The sequence below is a fragment of the Conger conger genome, chromosome 3, assembly GCF_963514075.1.
Source record: "Conger conger chromosome 3, fConCon1.1, whole genome shotgun sequence".
Classification (NCBI taxonomy): Eukaryota; Metazoa; Chordata; class Actinopteri; order Anguilliformes; family Congridae; genus Conger; species Conger conger.
The window spans coordinates 32,516,185-32,539,260 of record NC_083762.1 but is presented as its reverse complement, the minus strand read 5'-3'; the positions used below and the strand labels follow the sequence as shown (position 1 = coordinate 32,539,260).

The 23,076-nt window shown below is 46.5% G+C and overlaps 1 protein-coding gene across 3 annotated transcripts; it reads right to left on the bottom strand.

Moving 5' to 3' along the window:
- Positions 1-135: 135 nt before the first annotated feature.
- rnf17 (ring finger protein 17) lies at positions 136-22,932 on the bottom strand. Of its 3 annotated transcripts, none has more exons than XM_061236095.1 (38): positions 22,861-22,932; positions 21,417-21,529; positions 20,684-20,781; positions 20,292-20,358; positions 19,641-19,721; positions 19,046-19,149; positions 18,790-18,958; positions 18,373-18,449; positions 18,160-18,234; positions 17,678-17,928; positions 16,342-16,467; positions 15,910-16,017; positions 15,248-15,409; positions 14,697-14,868; positions 13,965-14,100; positions 13,563-13,753; positions 13,233-13,374; positions 12,260-12,413; positions 11,975-12,090; positions 11,467-11,587; positions 10,996-11,116; positions 10,118-10,369; positions 9,512-9,656; positions 8,870-8,982; positions 8,528-8,618; positions 7,982-8,103; positions 7,019-7,320; positions 5,969-6,132; positions 5,354-5,473; positions 5,009-5,089; positions 4,530-4,658; positions 3,561-3,617; positions 3,283-3,390; positions 2,519-2,642; positions 1,733-1,868; positions 1,256-1,442; positions 553-661; positions 136-314 (listed from the first exon to the last, which is right to left on the bottom strand). In XM_061236095.1, the coding sequence occupies exons 1-37, from the start codon at positions 22,928-22,930 to the stop codon at positions 566-568; spliced, it is 4,881 nt and encodes a 1,626-aa protein (XP_061092079.1). In that variant the 5' UTR covers positions 22,931-22,932; the 3' UTR covers positions 136-314; positions 553-565. The 3 variants fall into 3 exon arrangements, with proteins under 3 accessions (XP_061092079.1, XP_061092080.1, XP_061092081.1); XM_061236096.1 differs by having other exon boundaries at positions 13,965-14,097; XM_061236097.1 differs by lacking the exon at positions 16,342-16,467.
- Between the last annotated feature and the right edge of the window lie 144 nt (positions 22,933-23,076).

Below are 23,076 nucleotides of genomic sequence, written 5' to 3'. Positions count from 1 at the left end.
CACGCGGTCTGCCTGTGCCTGTGCAGCTCAGTGTGAAACAAAATGGTGGCTTGCAGGAAGAAAGGAGACCCGATGAAAGAAACCAGTTTAATAGCTCTGCAACTGACATACCGTACAGAACCTCAAAACCCAACTCAATATCACAGCATCACAGGCTCCCTTTTACAAAAGTAGAACACTGAAAATAAATCAAGATTTCTCAGTGCTATAACGCTAGCACCTGTATATAAAACTATAAATGAAGACGTGCAGGTATTCCTTATTCCCAGGCCAAGAACACAAGGCCAACAGACTTTCCAGGTCACAGCGGGATTCTAGTACAAAAGAAAAGGTTAGAGTTGTTACACAGGGCCATAATCCCTGCATTATACAAAATGTACAATTCCCCGCTAAAGCTTACATCAATGCTACCAAATCGGCACATCATCCACTTGTTGAATTCTTCAGTACTTTTTGATCCATATGTTCTTGCTAATATTTATTGTAGAAATAAGTGTTGCATTTTGCCCCATACTCCCCTCCCCACCACATAAATATAGCTGAATGACCCACCGGTTTCTTCCTGTCACTCGTAGTCAGCCAGGCCCTTCTGCACAAGGGGCAGATGCACCAGTGCCCCATTCTCATCGTACAGGAACACGGCAGTCTCTGGGTCTGTGGACTGAGTGGGGCAGAGCCAGAGGTGAAGTAGATCCTCAGGTGCTGACCTTAACTGATGAACCTCTAGCAGTATGACACCCCATGTAGCATTGTTTCAATTTCAAGCTCTGTCGCAAAACTGAGCATGAAACAAATTTCAATCGAAGTTAAACGAGGGGTAGAGTGCCATGAAAATTTGTCACACTGAATGGTTTAGACAAGATGAAATGCTAGACAAATGGAACCAGAGAAAACACAAAATATTTATTCCCATTTCAATTGTTTCATGAAAAAATTAAACCAGCATTGGTCCCTTAAAGTTGATAACTGGTTGCACCATCTATAGGAGCAATAATTGCAACAAATCGTTTATAATCTGATATCTGAATCTCACATCACTGTGGAGGAATTTTAGCAAATTTCTTGCAGAACTGATACAATTCAGACAGGTTTTTGAGCAAGAGCTGCTCATGTCAGGAACTGCCACGTACAGTGGGCACTGTCAGGGGTGCCAATAATTCTGGAGCCCACTGTATCTATTGGGTTCAAGACAAGACTTTAATTTAGTTCATTTTTGTTCGGTGTGAAGTGCTCGGGAGTCCGCAGGCTCTCTCACCACGACGGAGGCGGTGATGTCACCGTGCAGCAGGTCGATCATCTCCAGAGCGGCCTTCATGCTCCACTCGGGCCGGTAGGACACGCGCTCCTTCTCCAGGCGGACCAGTGGCGGTTTGAACCCCGCCACGCGCACCTGGATGGCCTTACAGGGGAAGCGCAGCAGAGCCTCCGGGACCTGCCGCAGCCTGGGGGGAGAGTGCTGCCTTTACCACTCCGCTCTATCCGTCCCTCCGTCCCTCTCTACCTCCATCCCTCCCTGCCACTTCATACACATCGCCTCATCCTCATCACTCTATCCCTGTCTCCTCTACTACTTCATACCCATCTCCTAATCATCTATCGCTCCATCCCACACTCCTCTACCACTTCACACCTCCACACCTCCTTCATCGTCATCCATCACTCCATTTCTCCATTCCCTGTACCTGCTCTTCTATCCCTCCCTCGTCTCTCTCTTCCTCTCTCCCATGTTTACCTCTGCATGGGGACCATGTCGTCCGAGCCGAAGTCCACGTGTCTGATGAGGACCTTGACGGGGTCGAAGCCCTCGAGGCTGAGCAGCTTGGCTCTGTAGAATTTTCCATCGCAGTACTCAGCCAGGCAGGGGCCCTCTGAGAACACAGCGGAAATTACCTTTCTGTTTCATCACCTCACCCAACACACTCGCTTCATTATATTGCTGTTACCAGACCTAGATATAACCAAATACCAAATAATATTTGTTTTGCATTCAAATACGTTTCTGTGCTCTACCAAGCCTGGTGCATTTGAGCCTGCAAGGATAAGCAGGTGTGTGGGGTTTACACTTTTGGGATGATTTCATTTCTTCCAATACACCAGGCAAGCTTAGTCAAATGAAGAACAGTATTTGTTTTGGATTCAAATACTTATTTAGACCCAGGTCTGGTGCAATAAGTGTTGCATTTTGTAACTGTCTGCAGGACACCAAATATGGATGGGATTTGTAGAAATAGGATTTTGTATCTTGATGTAATCTTGGCCAAATTGTTATCAGATCTCCATGTAAATGGAAAAAGCCAGCCTACATGTACAGAATTGGACATACAACACATAAAAAAACGTACGAATGCTGATTTGTTAAATACATCAGCTATGAGTGTAAACAGAGCCTTAAAATTCAGAATTATAATTCTAATTCACAATGTTTAATTGTTGTGTTCTAACATGTAGTGGAGTCATCAGCAGAATTAGCATTTTAAGGGTTCTAACTGCAGGGTGAAGTCACTCAAACGTTCTGTACCTATAGGGAAGTCAGTGAGCAGTGGCAGCTCCTCCACACTGGAGTTCACTCTGCCCAGAGCTTGCTCCAGAGTCTCCCCAGTCTCCTCCACATCTCTGTCCTTCACCAGAGGGTACAGGAACACCTGCAAAGAGCGCACACTTCAGCACCCGGTTCCCCGTTCTTCTCACAAATAGGAAGAACAGAAAAATACAGGCAGGTCATAAGGGAGACTTATACCCTTTCCCATATAAACTGGACCTCTACTGCCGTACAATAAACATTTATAATGCATGCAATTTGAGAAAGAAAATGGGCCAGCCTACCAGACATGAATATGAAATCACAATGATGTCATGTGCGATATGAATGGAGCAGGATGGTATGAAATCACAGTGATGTGAATGGGGCAGGATGGTATGGAATCACAGTGATGTGAATGGGGCAGGATGGTATGAAATCACAGTGATATGAATGGGACAGGATAGTATGAAATCACAGTGATGTGAATGGGGCAGGATGGTATGGAATCACAGTGATATGAATGGGGCAGGATGGTATGAAATCACAGTGATATGAATGGGGCAGGATGGTATGAAATCACAGTGATGTGAATGGGGCAGGATGGTATGAAATCACAGTGATATGAATGGGACAGGATGGTATGAAATCACAGTGATATGAATGGGACAGGATGGTATGAAATCACAGTGATATGAATGGGGCAGGATGGTATGCAATGTTTTCCAGGCTTGGGCCCTTGGGTTGACTGGATGACGCTGTACCTCATTGGGAGTGCGGAGGTGTTTGATCTTGACAGGGAAGTGCTCTCCTTTGTCAGGAAGTCTGGGATATTTGTAGACCCCCAGCATTAGCTCTGAGTCCTTCAAACCCTACAAACACAAGAACATACAGTTATAGGACAGCAACGTGGCTTTTGATCAGAATAAAACAAAAGTGGGTTCTTAGGGCTTCTAAGACTGGACTCATACAGGGCATGCATACTGTACTTACACACAGGTAAGACTCAGTTACACAAGGGCTAACAGTGATAATGTCTTACTTTGGTGTTTAGCTCCCAGTCATCCAATTCTGTCAAGGATGGTGTCACCACAGGTACCTGTGAAAGCAGACATTCAGTTTTAGTTTGTATTTTAACCAGGGTCATTTCAACACACTTTGGACTGCACTGTCACGATTTTAAAAGACAGTTCAACAACATTGTAAGAAATGAGTGATGCCACTTCAGATTCATAATATCTCAGCTATATTCAAGGTCATATTTTCTGCAAGTGTTGAGGAGAGTATAACCACTTTCCAATTCAATTTGGAAATAAAGGTTTTCATGCAACCGTCAATATTATAACCATAGATACCTCTGTTACCTTTACATTTTACATGGTATATATTATGTAACTGGAAAAAGGCTTTAAAATAATATAAGAACCATTTCTCTATAACTTATAGTAATGTGGAAATGGCAAGTCAAAGTCATGGACACAAATTAGCCCAAACTTAGTTATTCCATATCTCCCTTCATACCAATCTGAGACAAGTGTAATTTTGGTGCCAGGGTTTTTTTTTTTTCATAAGACCAAATCAGCATGCCAAATCGCATTACAATCTGTGGCAATGCGGGCCAAAAGTGTGTTGAACTGACCTGGACTTACCAGCTGGATCCCAGATCCCTATATCTCCTTTCAATTCGGAAAGCCCAGTTGTAAGCGGCCTTCATTTCTATATATTTCAATATAGGAGACAAGTACTGTATGTACACCCCTCCAAAATGCACAGTGTGAAGCCACTGCATCTTTTCACTCATTGTGCTGTCACATCACAGACTGCAGTTGCCCAATCAACCAGAGGGGATTGCCGGTGCAGTATGAGACACATTCAACCCAGGAACCTCCAAGTAATGGAGCATAGATAAGCAGCAATGGACTGTCTGGTTACTACAGCTTGTATGTAGTTATACCTGCCAGGGTCACACCAAAGCCCACATGCAGCCCCGCACCACTCCACCTCCACACACCTGCATCTCTTTGGCAGACACACTGGGGTCAAAGGTCGCGTGCTGATGATGCACCATGATCCTGCTCAGGGTCATCCCGTCTAACAGCACCTGCACTGTGACCTGACCTTGGGGGTCAGAGGGCAGTTCCTGGGTGAGGGGTAGGGGGGAGCAGGAGGAGAGAGCATGCTAAGCTGTTAGACCTCCACCAAAACACTAAGTCAAATATGCAGTGATACATGCAGCAGCTCCAGTGTGATATGTCCTGTGCTGTCACAGCGAATGGCCCGCATTAAGAATTGTAAAATATATGGGGATGTGTGACTGCGATCTTCAGGGCCACATTAGCATGATCTGCATGCCGACTCATACAAGTCTATACACGTTAGGGAAGCGTTACCATGATGTACAGGCCCACAGTAAAGTCTATCAACATTAGGGAAGCGTTACCATGATGTACAGGCCCACGGGAAAGTCTATACATGTTAGGGAAGCGTTACCATGATCTGCAGGTCCACACAGCGAGTGTGCAGTAATTCTCTGAGCAAAGCCACAGCATCCCCCTGCCACTGTTCCCCCACCTGCAGAGTGAATGGGAGGCATCTGCACACATGTAACTCAGCAGCATTGGGGGTCCCCCTGCAGTGCCAAACATAGCCTAATACACACATTAAATACGCTTACCAAGTATGTAAGGTCATGCAATTATGTAAAAAAAAATTGATTGCTTAACTAAACAAGGATGATATGCAAAAGAACATGAAAAAAAATAGTGTTCTACATCTTTAAGAATGTTTTACGATAAAAAAATGCAAAGAACTACGCAGTGCAGGCTGTAAACTCACAGGAATAATGCCGTGCAGCTTGCAGGGAATGCAGAGTTGGGGAATGTCCTCGCAGAGCACTGTGGGGTAAACATGACACACCGGAATGTTCTCCACTAGACCCTGGTCCACATAGCGTACCTGTCACATGGACACACACAGAAAAGAGAGGCATGTCACTCTTAAGAATGATTTATGTTTATGAATCATTTATAGTTCATAACGGGTGCAACTGCAGGCCTTTTATTCTGCCATTTTCTGCCAACTGTGGAGCTGCAGGCCAATTGGCTGATTAATCAGAGGGGATTCTGCCACCTAATCATCTACTGATTTAATTAGCAGAAACATTTTCTCCCCCTCTCCACCAGCTGGTGTGGGGTGAGTGTTCTGGCACAAAATGGCTGCCTTGCATCACCCAGTGGGTGCTGCACATCAGTGGTGGTTGAGGAGTTTCCCCCTCATCACTGTAAAGCGCTCTGAGTGGCTTCCATGCCACCCTGTCGGGATGTAAGCCAGTCAAGGACTATCACACAATTCAACACTGGTCCACGAGGTGTGCTGTGATGCATTTGAGCAACTCTTACAGTAATCCTCATAATGTCATTTCTGCTGCCCACCCTTCACCCCAGCACTGACCTTGACATGACCCCCGATGACCTCCTGCACCTCGCCCCGGTACCAGAGCATGTCGGAACCCATGACCGCACAGCCCAGCACGCTCTTCCAACTGTAGGGCTTCTGCCTGGGCAGGGTCTTTATGTGCAGCTGCAGCCTGTCCTTCAGCTGCTCAAACTGCAGCTCTGCAGAGAGGAAATCACAATCACAATCACAAACGGTGCAACATCACAAACTTCACACGTGAAGAACGGCAATGAAATTCAAACTTCGGAACTGTCAAGAATCTGGAATAGCCAGACTTACCCTGGGATGGAAAATGAGGTCACGGACCTCTGCAGCCCTATCTACACCCTGAGGCTGCAGACTTTATCATATTCTGGAGCTCAAACTGCATCACCCTGCCCATCTAAAATGGCTCACGATACATTCCCTCAACTTCCCTACTTTTCCACCTAGTTGTCTGATTTAACTGTAACTGGCTCAACTCAACATTAGAATTGCTGTAATAGATTTGTTACTACATTTCTGTTTTATTTATCCTACCTTGCCGGCCAGCAGATTATGTGCTCTCTATAGCCACGATTTCTTCCCAATGAGATTGGAATGTAATTTCTGTATTTTGCACTAATCCACTCACAAATCCACTGATTTGAATATGTGATCAAATGTCCATCAACCAGTATTTTATCCAAGCATTTTTCTTGCCACTGTTTGAGGGTTATTCTCCCAACTGGGGAGATTTTATTACCTCCTGTACTTGCCATTTTAGGCATGGTGTTTGCCTTTTGCCCATCTGTTACTCTGTAAAGTGTCTTTGTGACAGTCTCTGTAAAAAGCGCTATACAAATACAATTTCATTGAAGTGAACAGATTTTATGGCCCGATTATTAGCAGTAACAGTAGCAATTGTAGTATAATGGAAAACTTCACTAAATGTCATATAATAAGGAGGTGTCAGTAATGAACTCACCCGGGTAAAAGACAGACACACACACAAGCAGAACTGTGCATGCCGGGATGCAGGGCAAACACACACACACACACACACACACACACACACACACACACCTGCATGGCGTGTCATGGCGTAGATGACTCCGTCCTCTGACACGGCGGTGATGGTCATCTGTGTGAGGCCGCAGTGCGGGAGTTCAGGCGGGCTGTAGGGGCGTGTCTTCACCGCCTCGGGCCGGACGTAGGGGCGTGTCCGAACAACCTTGGGCGGGGAGGCGGGGCAGGGGGCGGGTTTGGAGGGGGGAGCAGCCGGGAGGGGAGGAGACGGAGCTCTCGGCCCCGCCCCCTCGCAGCTCCTCAGGGGAACGCCCCCTTCTGCAGACCCTGCCTCCTTCTCTGCGGCCGGAGGAACCTCCCTAAACGACACCCCGAGAGCCGTTAATGCTGCCACAACGCTGAGGGAAGGTTGTGACAATGTTCTGCACTGGATTCCCTCATTGGGCGAAAGGCAGTAATACACCCTGGACAGGTCACCAGTCCATCGCAGGACACACACACCATTCACTCACACATTCATATCTACGGGCAATTTAGACTCTCCAATCAGCCTAACCTGCATGTCTTTGGACTGTGGGAGGAAACCCACGCAAACACGGGGAGAACATGTAAACTCCACACAGAGAGGCCCCGGCCGATGGGGATTCAAACCCAGGACCTCCTTGCTGTGAGGCGGCAGTGCTACCCACTGCACCAAGTATTTCACCAGACACATTTATTTATTATAATTGTATGCATAATGATCTCCAAAATAACTGCCGCCCTGATTAAGATGACCAAAAACAGGCCGTATGAAATAAACACAGAACATTCCAGATCAATGCATCCATACACAGCATTGGCATCGTCTCGCATGCATGCCTCTCACTTGAAGGCGCAATCATTTACACCTTACTCGGTATGTCACACTTACCAAATCCATGAAGTATTTTGAAATGTGTGACTAAATGTGCAGTCCATCTGGTCAGCCTGTGCCGGTTTCCCCTTCTGGGTAAATGAAGGAAAAGGAAAAGGACTCACGGACGTGTCCTCTCCTTCAGGGCCAGGCCCTCACTGACCAGGAAGTCAGCGATGCTCACATCTTTCCCCGCCCGGTCGGCGCAGTACAGGACCACGGAGATGGGCCGCTGGGGCGTGTTCTCCTGCGCGGGGGGGGTCGGGGCGTACCATTAAGAGGGGTTTCATTCTTTAGAAGGAACGACAGCAACCATTAATATTGTTTTTATTATTACCTATCAGACCTGGGTCAAATAGGTCATTGTTTTGGATTCAAAAACGTTTCTGTGATCGATTGATCTTGCCTCGTGCTGTTGAGCCAACCAAAAGGACCATAAGGCGGGGTTTTCCACTTCTTGAGAGTATTTCATGGGTTCACAAGCTCAGTAAAGTGTGGAAAATCTTTTTGAATGACTTAAATTACCATTACATGGCAAGGAAATCACATCCTAATTTAATATATCTTTTGTAAGTAAAATAAATGAGTTCTCAGGCAGCAAGGCTGCAGTCAGACAGCATTTGTGTAAACAGGAAGAAATTCCCAGAAAGCAGTTCTTCAGAGGTCATCACCTTGATGGTCATTGTCGCCATGGCGCCGGTCATGTAGTAGGAGATGAAGTCACATGAAGTGGCTGTCCAGGTGGAGCGACCCCCCGCAGGTCTGTGAGAGAGGAAGAAGAGGGAGAGAGAGAAAGAGATAGGAGAACAAGAGCAGAGGCCAGACAGAGAGAACAGATGAGCGAAGGAATAAAGAGGGAGTGAGATAGAAGGAAGAGAGAAAGCAAGAAAGGAAGGGAAAAAAAAAGGAACTTCTATTTCACAAGAATAAGATGACCTGAAACAAAGGCCAAAGTAATACCACACAGTTGGGAGCAGCCCTGCTTTAAGTCAGTGAGGCAATCGGCTAAGAACCTGATGTCGCTGAGGGAACACTCAAGCATCAGGCAGCCAACCAAGTCAGGCTGCAAGGGTCGGAGGTGGTTGATGTGGAGCTTCACTTTGTTGCCAAAGTCGCAGCGCACCACCTGGCCACATGAGGGAGACAAAACACAGTATTTGAAATCCCACAGAACCATTATATGGTTCTCCACCAATCACATTCACTGCAGCTTTCTCCCTGCAATACACCAATTTATTTTCAACTACCGTCGATACCATTCCGTCGGTACCATTCACTCAACAGCACCATCAACTCAATTCCCCAATACCCTGCATACACACACGTACATTCACACACGCTATCTGTTGAGTGACTTTTAGGAACAAACTAGTACCAAAGTAAGTCAAGAATTTTGCTCAAATGTACAACAGCAGTGGTATGTAGCAAGAACCCACACCATTAACGGTAATTCAGAGTCGGTAAAACCTGGTTCCTGAGAGCCGCATGGTCTACTGTGTTACTCAGCACCTCAATCGATCAAAACAAGATTCACTTCACTCCCCTCACCTGGTTTGACGTGAAAACTAAATGTGGCCGAAGCCCTGTGGCTCACCAGGACCAATCATCGACACCGTCACGCCGCCGCTGAAGACAAGCGACGAAGGCTGGGTTACCTCGGCAATGTTGGCGGAAGACACGGAGCGGACCTGTCCCCTCTCCCACACGCCGTTAACGTACGCGGCGCAGTACATGTCCACGGCCCACTCCACCGTCTGCGGCTCAGACTTCGCGTACGCCTCCTTCAGCTTCTCATACACCCTGGACCACACACCAACAAAACCACACGCGTCAGCAATAACACCACTTACTAGCACTCTCCAGTAGACCCACGGAGCTCTAATATGCACCGATAATACCACATACTGTTAGCCTTCATTCATAACACCATATACCATTAGCATTCACCAATAAAACCACATACCATTAGTATTCATAGAAAACAACATGCACCTATGCTTTCCTTACGTCTGAATGTTCAGGTAAGAATGGAGATTAGAGTGGGTATAGGAGGAGGTGATGGTGGAGGTGAGAGTGAAGATGGAGGTGACACTAGGTGTAGGTGAGGATGGAGGTGACACTAGGTGTGGGTGTAGGTGAGGATGGAGGTGACACTAGGTGTGGGTGTAGGTACAGGTGAGAGTGGGCTCAGGTGTAGGTAAGCGGTGGAAAGGTGGAGGTACGGGTGAAGGGTGGAGCTCATGCTGAAGGGAGGGGCTCACTTCTTGAGGTGCTTGTCCATCTGCAGCAGCTGCACGTAGAAGCTTCCGGGGGAGCAGACATGGGTGACCCGCACCCTCAGGTCCTTCAGATTCTGGGGCAGCTGGATGTGGGTGTGCAGGTCCTGGGCGTTGCTCTGGAGCAGAGTCTCCTCTTCAGGAGCCACAGTGTCCCCGTCCCTCACACCCTCCAGCAGGCCCTCGAACGGGGGGTCCCACACGGCCGGGTCCACCACCTGGGCCTGCGGTTTCACTCTGGAGAGCCCAGAGGGGTCAGTTACCCCCCAAAAACACTCAATTTTACAACTCAAATGACAAAATATTAACAAACATAATACTAATGTTACTACTAATAATAACAAGAACAAGAGTAAGAATAATAAATGCACAATCCTGCTTCAACAGGTTAGTCTTACCAAAGTACTCAACTGAAAGATTCATGAGTTCATTTCTTCCACCAGCAGTAAGATTCCTTAACAAAATACTTTGCCACCAGTCACCTGTTTCGGTCATTGGGTATTATGAATATATTCAGAAGATGCAGCAGTCAAACATTCCAGCATCAAAGGCACCGTAGTGAGACAGACCATCCACTGTTAACATTACAAAGGTGACCATCTGGTTGGTCTGCAGAATCTACACCTGGGTCAAATAAGTAATTGTTTTGCATTCAAATACTTTTTGGTGCTCAATTGATCTTGCCTTGTGCAAGTAAGTCAATAAAGACGATCAGAAGGCGGGGTTCCAATACACCAGACAAGCTCAGTAAAGTGTAGAAAGGTATTTGAATCCAAAACTATTTGACCCAGGTGTGGTAGAATCGAGGGTATAATCAGCCAACCATATTACTGGTGGTTGTCCATGGTAACAGCCTTGCTCACCCCTTCCTGAAGCAGGCCAGGTCTTCCCCCACCAGCAGCTCAGCGATGTCCGTGGACTGGCCAACATCCTCCTTCACCTCGAACAACCTGACCGGCATGGCCTGCAGCCGTGGGACAATCTCTGAAAGAGGAACCGAAGTGCACACACATCCAAAGTGCACACACAATCACGTGCCAAAGTGAAAAACCAGAAACGAAAGAGTCCACACACTGTATAAGCGCCTGTATAATATGAATTCATTAACACCACAAAGTAACATTTTGAGCCTTATGACTTTCGTCAGACTTACAAACAGGTAAGAACCACAAAGATACACTCTGCTAAGAAAACGGTTCTTTTCGAATGACTAACAGAAATGTAAAACACAGTGTGACCACATATTCATATCCAGCTTAAAGCAACGTGCATTAGTTTTACCATATAGTTACAGTTTAGTTTTGTTCAACCTGCCTGTCGTCAGACTCACTCACCTGTTGCCATGGCAGACATCAGTTTTTGTTCCGCGAGGTTCCGGAACCTTTCAGTGCACGTGGTGCTCCATGACGCGGCGCTGCTCGCTGGCTTCAGATGCGCCAAGCAGCACTGGATAGCCTGGGAAGCGAAACAAAAACAAACCCTGCATAGTGCTAAGGGTGAACACACAGACAGGATGCAACAGAACCTACTCTGCATGGTGGTAAGGGCAAATACAGAAACACATCCCAGCAAATAAACTCTGTATTGCATTTAGGGGGATTGATCTGATTCATTATTGACTATTTCCTGAACTAACTTTGGAGTACCACCTTGGTCAAGGTAACAACAGCCATGTCACACCAGGAAATTTAACACGGAACCTTCCAGCTACAAGCAGCCAAGCTCAAAATGCAGTACTCTGCCACATACTACACAGCATGCCGTACGTATGCCCATATGAAAGTTTGGAAAACGGTGAGGGATGGATGATGCCATCTTTCATGTGAGCAACAGTGACCTCACCATGGCGGGCAGAGCGAAGAACTCATCCTTTAGCTTGCGTATGTCACTCAGGGGCAGGATCTTCTTGTTTCCGAAGTCCACGTACTGGACCTCCACCAACCTGTTACCAGGGAAGCCTGAACCACACAGCCACCCCCCGCAACATGTATAACAACATGTCACCGTCTCAGCCAATCACAAAATACTGCAATTATCGAAATCCATGTAGTTACTTTTCAGTACATTACATTACAGTTGTTTAGCTGACACAAAGACCTGAGTAGATGACTGGTAGGACCTACTCACCGATGATCTGGGCGCGGTACCAGACCTTGTCCTCGAAGAGGGCGGCGCAGGCCTGTTCCAGGGTGGGGCAGAACACCTCCAGCCCCCCCAGGCCCTCCTGGGAGTAGAAGTCCTGCAGCTTCGCATTCAGAAGCAGGTACTCTATGTTGTCCACCTGTGACGAGCATCTCAGTTCAGCACAGTGACATCACCTCTATCTCTGCCACAGGGACTATAGACCAACAGGATGGTCAGCTTCCCTTATTAATATTTAGAGTTCACTCTCACTCCACTTTCAAAGCTGACGTTTCAATTGTAAGGGCAGAAATTCCATGCAGTTCATCCATAAGGTATATATACTCTCAACATTCTTATGTTAGGTCCTGGCTGTGAAAATGGGTTTCTGGCCTGTAAAAAAGTTTAAAACATTTTCACAGGCCACAAATGTTGGCCAATCTTTGGCACAGATGATCTTCGGACCAAGCCGCATAAAGCTTATCAGATGGATTTTTGATTTTCTAAATTGTTTGTTCAGCACAGCCAATCGAAATCGGCAGCGAAGCTGCCAAACAGGAAGTGAGGGCATATCCCTGCAATGCTTTGAGGTGTTGATACCAAACTTGGTATATGGACTCAGGACTCCTTCCTGAATAAAAAATGGTGTAATGGCGACCCTGCCCTGCTGGACTGTTTGGCCCCCCTTCAACCCTGGTTCAATTAGCAAAGTCTTTGGACATGACTCTTAACCAACTAGAACCTTCTAGAGAAAGGAATCAAGGACCAAAGGAATGCAGGAGTTAACTGGTTACTACAGCATATCAGTGCAAATGGAGAGTTTTTGGACTAGGTGTTCTGTAGGTTGTTCTGATTTCTCTTTTATATTTGTTTGTATATGTGCATGATAAAGCGAGGGAGAGTGTGTGTGTGTGTATGTGCATGAGTGTACTGTATGCTTTTACACATTCCAACCCCCCCACTACATTCAGACACTCACCAGTTGTATGTAGAAGTCTGAGGGTGAGTTAATGTGACACACCACTGCATTGAGTTCCACCATGGCTCTAGGGTACACAGGAGGGTAAAACTGCAGGGGCCGACGCCCACTGCTGGGGGGTTTGCCCATCGGGGAATAAAACCTAAAAAAAAAAAGTAAAACACACTTTTACCTGTTTGACCTGCCTTCACAGTTAGTGGATCACACCTACAGGTAAGGGTTAAGCCCGTCCACACCAAGAACGATAACTATAAATATATAGTTTTTAAAATCGTTCTAATTCAAGTCGACCACATGTGATGTGAGATGTGGTCGCAGGCAGGTGCTTACATGGCCAGCTCCAGAAAGACGAGGTAGTCCCGGAGAGAGAGGGGCATGTCGCTGGCACTCTTGTCCATGGGCGCGTTCTTCAGGTCCACCAGCAGGGCGTCCCGCTCCTCCCCGAACACCTGCATCTCCACCGCCTTGGAACCTACCACCCGCTGGAACTCCATCTGTGACTCCGTACACCAGCCCTTATTCTGCAGAGAAACACACCTGTAACTCCATCTGCATAACACACACCTGTAACTCCACCCGCAAGGCCATAACGCACCTTTCACAAACATACACACACCTATAACTGCACCCGAGCCTCAGAATACCAGTCCTTTTGCCTGCAATGGCTCACTCACACACTCACACAAACACTCACAGCAGGCACGCACAAACACACATCAATGTGACTCTCACCAGGTCAGCCGGGACGATGTCTTTGAGGGAGCAGCGGATAGCCTGGGCGGGCCAGCGAGCCATCTCTGACTGCACGGCCAGGTCAACACGGCGTACGCACTGATTCAGACCGTCCACCACTGACGCGCCCTCACTGCTGAGAGAGAGAGAGAGAGAGACTATTGACACACCCTCACTGCAGAGAGAGACCACTGACACAGCAGCACTGCAGTCTACTGACACACACTCACTGCAGAGATTTCTGACACATACTCACTGCAGAGAGAAAGACTGCTGACACACCCTCACTGCAGAGAGACTACTGACACACACTCACTGCAGAGAGACTACTGACACCCTCACTGCAGAGAGACTACTGACACACACTCACTGCAGAGAGAAAGATTTCTGACACACTCTCACTGCAGAGAGACTACTGACACACACTCACTGCAGAGAGACTACTGACACCCTCACTGCAGAGAGACTACTGACACACACTCACTGCAGAGAGAAAGACTGCTGACACACACTCACTGCAGAGAGAGACTACTGACACCCTCACTACTGAGACTACTGACACACCCTAACTTCAGAGATAGACTACTGACACAGCCTCATTGCAAAGATAAACTACTGACACACCCTCACTGCAGAGAGAGACTATGGACACACCCTCACTGCAGAGAGAGAGAGAGAGATGGGAGGGTAGAGCGAGAGAGAGAGCTACGAAGGGAGAGGTGATGGGCGTACTCATTGAAAGAGATGTCCTTGGAGAAGCCGTAGTCCTGGAAGTAGACGCGCAGTTTGGCCAGGTCCAGCACAGGGCTGCGGGACACAGGCTCCACTCGGCCTCTCTGGAACACCTCCGTCACCGTCACCCTGCACCACATGGACTCCTTCCACTTCACAAACAGCAGGGAGCCTGCACAGAGCACACACACACGTACACACACACACACGTACATTCAGGGTAATGCAGAAACACTGTGGCTGTGTTCAAAACCGCATACTACTCGTACTACATTTAAATGTAGCTAAGAGAATGTATGTATGCTAAGACATACATACATCTCACTAACAATACCAGCACCACATAACCCGGCAATTCATTTTATTCCCCTGTAGGGGGAACTATATATTCTACTTTGCTGAAACCTATACTACAAGGGACATTCAATAACAATAAATACAATTTTGAAAATATTTTCACTGATATATGTTTTTGTCAACTAAAACGTATCATATATCATATTGACCTTACATATCAAATTTAGCCAAGCTGTAGGGGGCGCTGTGCTCACCGGTCTCCAGCACGTTGGCGGCAGTGAAGAGGCCCCTCTCCCCAGAGCACAGGCCGCTGATCTTCTTGGACAGCACGACTCCAGCGCGAGTCTCAGCCACTCGCCGGATGTAGAAGTGGCTGGGGTTGACCACATGTGTCACCAACACCCACTCCTGAAACGCTGCACGCACAGACAATCTTTCAGTGCATGGTTTCAAAAAGTTCAATTTTGTGGAAAACATTTCCCTTGCTATGTGAAGTTATGACATCATTACTATACGCTTGTTCGCTTCAGCACCTTGTAGCCGGATCAAATCCAATCATTTGGTACAGACGACATTCAGTGCTTGGAGCTAGCAAGCCAATCCGAACAGAGGTTCATTGATATCAATGAGCCTCACAGACACAGTCACTAAAGCAGCCTGTTTTTGGTAAAACTCATGAGAGGCACCAGAGAATGGACATGCAAAAATGGACAGATTGTTTTTGGTACTCATAAAAACATCTTATGGATATCAGGACCAAAAATAAAACACTGGAAAAGTATACAATATGGGACCTTTAATTGAGCATTTCTGTCTTTACCAACAGCCTGAACCTGTGGGATCCTTGCGGTATCGAATACGAGCTTGGGCAGAAGGACAACAGGTAGCACGCATGGCACGTGTGGAGGTACAGTACCTTTCCCCAGACGCATCGGAGGGCCGTCCATGGGATACCTCCTGCCCTTCCTCCTCGGTCGTCCAAGCACCGCCTTTCCTCTGGGCGGTAGGGGAGGGCCCATGAAAGCTGCGCAGCAAACGACAGCGGTCTCGACCAATCTGAGCTCTCGCACAACCCTGAAACCCTTCCCTGAGCAAGCCACCACACTAACCGTGCTGTTAGGGTCATCGTAGCACTGTGCCGTGAACACACTTAACGGTACACGCATACACTACAGTGTATAAAAAGAACATGGTGAGCAAGTCGGTGGTCAGAGGTGAAATGGCATGAGGGACGGCAGGTGCACTGGAAGGGAGCAAGAGAGGGACCGTGCCTAAAATCACACCCCCTAGTCAGTGCAGAGGAGAAAGGGTCCGGTGGCTCAGGGGGCCTGTGAGCAGTAGGTCAGACCTGGCTGGGGTAAGAGGTTGCGGGGCCTTCCACGGCGCGGCATCGCCCGAGGCAGGGCGAGGCCCGCGGGGCGTCGACGCCACACTGAACGCCTGCGGCTTGCCGGGCGATAAGAAAACGGTCGCTCTAATGCAAAAACACGTCAGCAACAACCCAACCAGTACCACCCAGCAACGGGAGGGGAAGCCTCAGCAACCTTCTAGAACAAAAGATCATTGTGACATGTACATCTAGGCCAGCCAATGATTGGCCAGACCTCAGTAACATTCATGATCATTGTGACATGTACATCTCGGCCAGTCACCTGATTAGGCCGACCTCAGACTGACAGATCCACCCAGCAGACCTTGGTAATACATTATTGTTTTGAATTCAAATTTGCTCACTTTGCTATGCTTTACTGAGCTTTGTCTGGTGGTACCTATGAAATACCCTTAAAAAAGTGCAAACCACGTCTTCTGGTCCTCTTGGTTGGCTGAACTGCACCAGACAAGATAAATGGAGCAAAGGCGATTTGTCCAGCATGTGGCTGTGGCTCCATTGTGTTTCTAAGCCCACCAGGCACAGCCACAGTAATCTGTGGCCACTCAAAACGAAAAATCTTTTCAGTCAGAAAAATGTTCTTCTATTACTTTGTTTTAGTAATATTTAGAGTAATCATGACTGCTGGAAAACAAACCTCCAAGGGTTACCTTTCAGAAAAGGCCAAGATTATTCATGCAGTCATAAAGGTTCAAGAATAGTAGCCATTTCATTTTTATTGGGTATGTCATCTTCAAGCTTGTGTGGGGAAATACTTAAGGGTTAAGTCTGTTTATCCGGGATGGTTTGGGAGTGGTATCAAAAGTGACCAAGGTGACTTAATTAGGCAACTTAATTAGGCAACTTTATCCACATTCAAGTAATATTATTACTGGGTCATGCGATCTTTGCTGGGTTTAAAAGTAGGCTATTTGCCAGTGTGTCACTTCCATCCAACAGCAGTAGTTTTGTTGTTAGCTACTCTTTGGCAACAGCAGTTAAACTCACTCCCTTATCTACTTTTGAAATAATTTCAAGTTCTCTCAAAATGAATAGTGATACCCATTTGCATTTTGTGGTCTCAACATTTTGTATTAATGTTATACTGCAGATTCCATACCCTGTTCAGTTGACTAGGCTGTACTTCTGTACACTTCAGAATACATTTCTGCTATGATCAGTGGCTACATCATCAATGAAGACAATTAAAGAACCTCACTTGGCAACACCTATTCTAGAAGATGTTGGAGGACATGAGATGGCCTTCCCTACACGCTCAAAGCCAAGGCATCTGGGTGTAGAGGACGGGGTTTACCTGGCTCTGCTTCCTCAATAATCTCCTCGATGATGACGTTGGGAGTGTCAGATAAGCCGCAGGAGGAGGCGGCCTGGTTAGCAGATCTCATCCCCAGGCTTTCCTGCTGCCACTCAGGGGCTCCAGGCTCCACAGTGTCGGGGGCCTGCCATCCCAGTCTCCTGTCCTGGGGAGGGATGCTGCCCTGCCAGCTCTTCCTCTCTGTGCCCAGCTGGGAGGGGGCGTCTGTGCTCACGTCTTCCCCAGTTAGTCTTCCAACCAGAGGACACATTCAGTTACTGAACACAGCCAACTTAACTCTGCAGTAAGACTTCCATCCACAGGAAAAACAAAGGTTACAGGACTCAAACACTCAGGGAGCCTATGGTTACAATACATGACTTACTGTACTTACTCTCAGAGGTAGCCTATATTATAATACATGAGTTACTGTACTTACTCCCTGAGGTAGCCTGTTACAGTACAAAAGTTATCATACTTACACTTTTGGGTTGCCGATTGTGAATTTGAAGTAGGTTTTCAGACTCTGCCCCAGTCCTTCTGTATGTAGAGTGCAGCTGTATTAAAAGCACAATTCAGTTGTTTATAAGGGTTTTGAATCTTAAATGACTAAGAAATGCTTAAACAAAGCACAAAGGCTTCCCTACCCACCCACATCCCCCCTTCAAAACGCACATCCTCAGTATCCCCCATACCTCAGTCCAGAGCCCAGAGACAGACAGCTGAGATCATAGGACTGTACTGCTACTGGAGCCTGCAGGATCTCCAACACCTGTTCAGCACGCGCACACACGCACGCGCACACACACGCATGCACACACACACGCACACGCACGCACACACACACACGCACGCACGCACGCACGCACGCACGCACGCACGCAAACACATATCCACACACACATGCACACACGCACACAAAGAAGAAACAAACCAGAAGAATGGTAAGCATACAAGGCATTGAAAGGGTCACAAATTCAAATGGGCCTTGGATTTCTGACATTAACAAGAGCAAAACCTTTGGATGTCTTAGTTAGGTCAGTTGTATGTGCAGACATGTTCTGTGTTCAAGCCTGTTCTATGTTCAGCTGTGCGTATACATGAAACAACACCTTGTCCAGTTCGCAGTAGCTCCCGAGGGAGGGGTGCTGCTGAACCTGCTTGGTCTTCTGTATAGCTGTGTGCAGGGCCTTCCTCCTCTCCTCCACCTGCCCCAGAAGCTGCCTGCTGGCCAGGAAGTACTGCTCCAGATGGGCCAGTTCGGCCTGAAGAACCCCCTTCCTGCAGAGGAGGAAATGGGGAAACTGAGAACACCCAAGCACCCAGCTGAATTTGTTTACATCTTACAGAAATGTGACAGAGCTTCACCTTTTGCGCAGGATGCTTAAGGCAGCCTCTGCCACCTCCTCGATCTCTTTTGCCAGACGAGCCTTCTCCTTCTTCACCTGCACCTGCAGGCCTTCAACCAGGGTCTAAGGAAACAAGACGACTCACCAGAATGAGCCAACCATTAAACTACTCTAACGAAGAGCCAAAGAGCCAAGTCCTCTGAATGCTTTCTAAGCAACCCACTCTCTAATTCAAAAGCTCGACAGCAGCTACCTCTGAATCAAGGGCAGCGGCCTCTCCGTAATCCAGGTGCCCTGCACAATATTCTGTTTTTTCAAGTGTTTCAGACTTGTGAAGAGACATAAGATCTCTTTTTTTCTTCTCTCAAGTAGAAAATACTAGCTTGTTTTAAGTGACTTTTCACTTGCCAAGTGAAATTGTCTTACCCCATTGACAAATCTTGAAATGAGTCAAACTGCTTGACCTCAATGGCAATCTTTTTGCCCTCAGCAAAAAACTAATAGAAATCAGATTTTAAGTCTAAATATAAGACTAATATTGTCTTCTTTTTTTCTTTTTTCTGCAGTGAGCACTCACAGCACCTACCCATCTGCCTGTGAAACAGTGGCCTCACCTGGTGGATGCTCTCCAGCTGGGACAGGTTTTCAGCTGCTTGGCACAGAGCATCTTCCAGGCCTTTCTCTGTATCAGACTCCTGAGCAGAAACATCAGAGTACTGTATACCTGTATACCTGTCATACTGACACCTGCACACTAGCAGGACCTACTCCTATGTGCCTGCAACACCAATACCTGTACCAATACCTGTATTACTGCAATATCTACACATAACCTCCAGTAATACCAATCCTGAGCAGCTGCCACTGCTACAACTGCAATATCTGCATTAATGTCAACCAGACCTGGGTCAAACACTTTTGGATTCAAATACCTTTCTACACTTTACTGAGCTTGTCTGGTGTAATGGAACCTTTGAAAGTGCAAACCCCGCCTTCTGGTCCTCGTAGTTGGCTGAATCAATAGGCGAGCTCAATCGAGCACAGAAAACTATTTGAATACAAAACAATGCGTATTTGACCCAGGTCTGATGGCAACACAAAAACATATGCTTGTGTACTTGAGTACACCTACACTTGTGTTCGCTGACAGATGTGAAATGCATGCATTAACTAAATGCAATCAATCACACTCTTAACTGATACAGACATACTGTGCATGTCTGCTGCTGATTGGTTAGCTGCTCATGACCTCATGACAGGTGTACCTGCTCTGGACCCTCTGCTGGGGGCAGGTGGGGGGGCGTGGACTTGCGATGCCTGGGCCTATCACGGCTAGGAAGAATGAGATAAACAACCACAAGGCCCCTCAGAGGCAGACATCCCAGCACAGAGAGGAGTACTGTAAAGTTAGATATATCCCAGCACCGACAGGACTTCTGTAATGTTAGATATTCTGTAATGTTATATCATTCCAAATCCAGAGGAACAACAATATGGTAAATGCATCCCAGCACAAAGAGGACAAAACGTCAGATATATCCCAGTACAGGGAAAGAAATTAAATGTACATATACAGAAATATAACAGGGTGTGCTTCTAACAAGCTATATTAATTTAGTCATTTATTATTTGAAAGAATAATAAATGAATAAGTCACTTTTTCCTCATGTTCATCTTGGCGGTGTAGATAAGCCCAATGATCCTGCTGTCCACCTGAAGCCCCTCAACCCCGTCCTCAGACAGCATCGACTCCACCTGTCAGTCAAACGCTGAGAGTGAGATACAGCACACACCCATACATACGCTGACTCCAGCAGTCACACAAACGCTGAGAGTGAGATACAGCACACACCCATACATACGCTGACTCCAGCAGTCACACAAACGCTGAGAGTGAGATACAGCACACACCCATACATACGCTGACTCCAGCAGTCACACAAACGCTGAGAGTGAGATACAGCACACACCCATACATACGCTGACTCCAGCAGTCACACAAACGCTGAGTGAGATACAGCACACACCCATACATACGCTGACTCCAGCTCTCACCAAAAAACACTGAATAAGAGAGACAACACACAAGCGAACACACTCATACATACGCTGACTCCAGCAGTCAAACACAGAGTGAGAGACAGCACACAAACTCACACACACACTCATGCATATACAGACTCCAGCTATCCAACAAACACAGAGTGAGGCAGTACAGAATCTCTCTCCCACACACACATACACACTAGCTTACAAGTGAAGATGAATACAGTAGTAAAGCCCGGGTAGGCCACGGCTGGGTAAAAACAGGAGTGCTACCGAGGTATGAACGGTTATTTGTATCTAACACTCAGCATGGATAATTGTAACCACAAATACATGAATATTACCTTACACTCTGGACACACGACGATGTTGCCAAACTCCAGAGAGCGCAGACAGGAGGTGCAGAATACATGACCACACAGCAGCATGTGGGGGAGGTTTCCAACAACCTCATCCTCTGCGCAACCAATCAAACGCAGGGATAAATGTGACATCAGCCGAAAATCAGCTTCACTTGTTTGGGACGTCATCACGACCTTCTTAGAGAAAATCTGAAATTTCCCAGCTCACAAAACTGGGATGGGACTACAGCGCCCTGGACAGTACACAATTTTGCAAAAATATCAGACTTCTGGGATCAGAGAATTTCCCCTATAAATCATGTCAACTGATTTTATTTTTTTAATGGAAGTATCAAGGTGGGACTGGGAACTTGTGGTATGACACAAATGGGGACCTAATAGATACCGCCACCAAAACATTCCATGTAGGTCTACCAATAAATGTCATGAAACCGACCTTGATTATTTATGTCAACTGGTTTGATTGTCAATTACATGGAAAAGATCCCATACCTTACTCAAGCTGAATGGATCTTGATTTGTAGACAAAAATAGAATGGCCACACGTGCACGTTGAAGTCATATTTGGAATCATATATACTCTATAATAGTTGAATTAACAGCGGACGTTTTATTGTGTGGTTTGGAGTTAACATCATCACTTTACCACCACCGAAAGCGGAACGTTGCCCTGCACAAACCAAATATAGGCTACGAACGTTACATTACACAGGACATTTTTGTAACATGGAAGCTCTAGGCTACATCGGGGTTTTCTCAGACAGAGGTGGTAAGCGATCTATTACATTTTTATTCTATGTTTAAATAAGTCCATTTCAACAGTAACAACATAACAACATAACAACAGTAGGCAGTATTTAACTCTAGTAGAGTAGAATTTATCTGTAAAATCTGAGCATTTACGGGATCTAATCAAGCCTTTCGATCCGACTGGAAAAGCCATCTTGCTAGCAAAAAATCACGGCTGCCCACTGCTATAGCAAGCTTCATGCTTAATAGTGGCATACTTCAGTAAACGAAATTAAAGAGTTAATCAGCACATCATTTTGAATCGAGAGAGTAAAATGTTTGAATTCCTGAGTTGGCAAAGTAAGTTTACTCAAGTTAGCCATCTAACTCCGTAAATAACACAGGATGTGTTTCCAAGTTAGCTACGCAAGATTTACTCGGATTTTACTTGGGCCACATTTTAGAAGACTAACAGTTGTTTACATATTTGTACATAGCTGCGTTATATATGCGATGCAATTATCATGGAATAAACACAAATTCGCTTGTTCGCTGGGCTTGCACACGGCACACCCCGCCGACACTTGCCACTCAACTAGCTGTCTTGCTCGATGATTGTATAAAACTGCGTTGTTTTCATTCTCATCACATTATCATTAAATATACAACGTGGTATTAATTTTTTTTATCTTTCTACCTGGCAAGGTGTATGCCAGGCCACATGTGCCGCAAACCACAGAATTCTGGCTTTCGTTCCTCTCCGACATTTTCACACGCGAAGTCAGATTTTTCCAATTGGTTGGGGAAAATATATATAGGCCACGTCATTGTCTTATGCACCAATCGCATTGAGCATTCTCATTTTTAAAACGTAAGAGATTCAATATTAAATATGATTTTTCTGAAACAAACA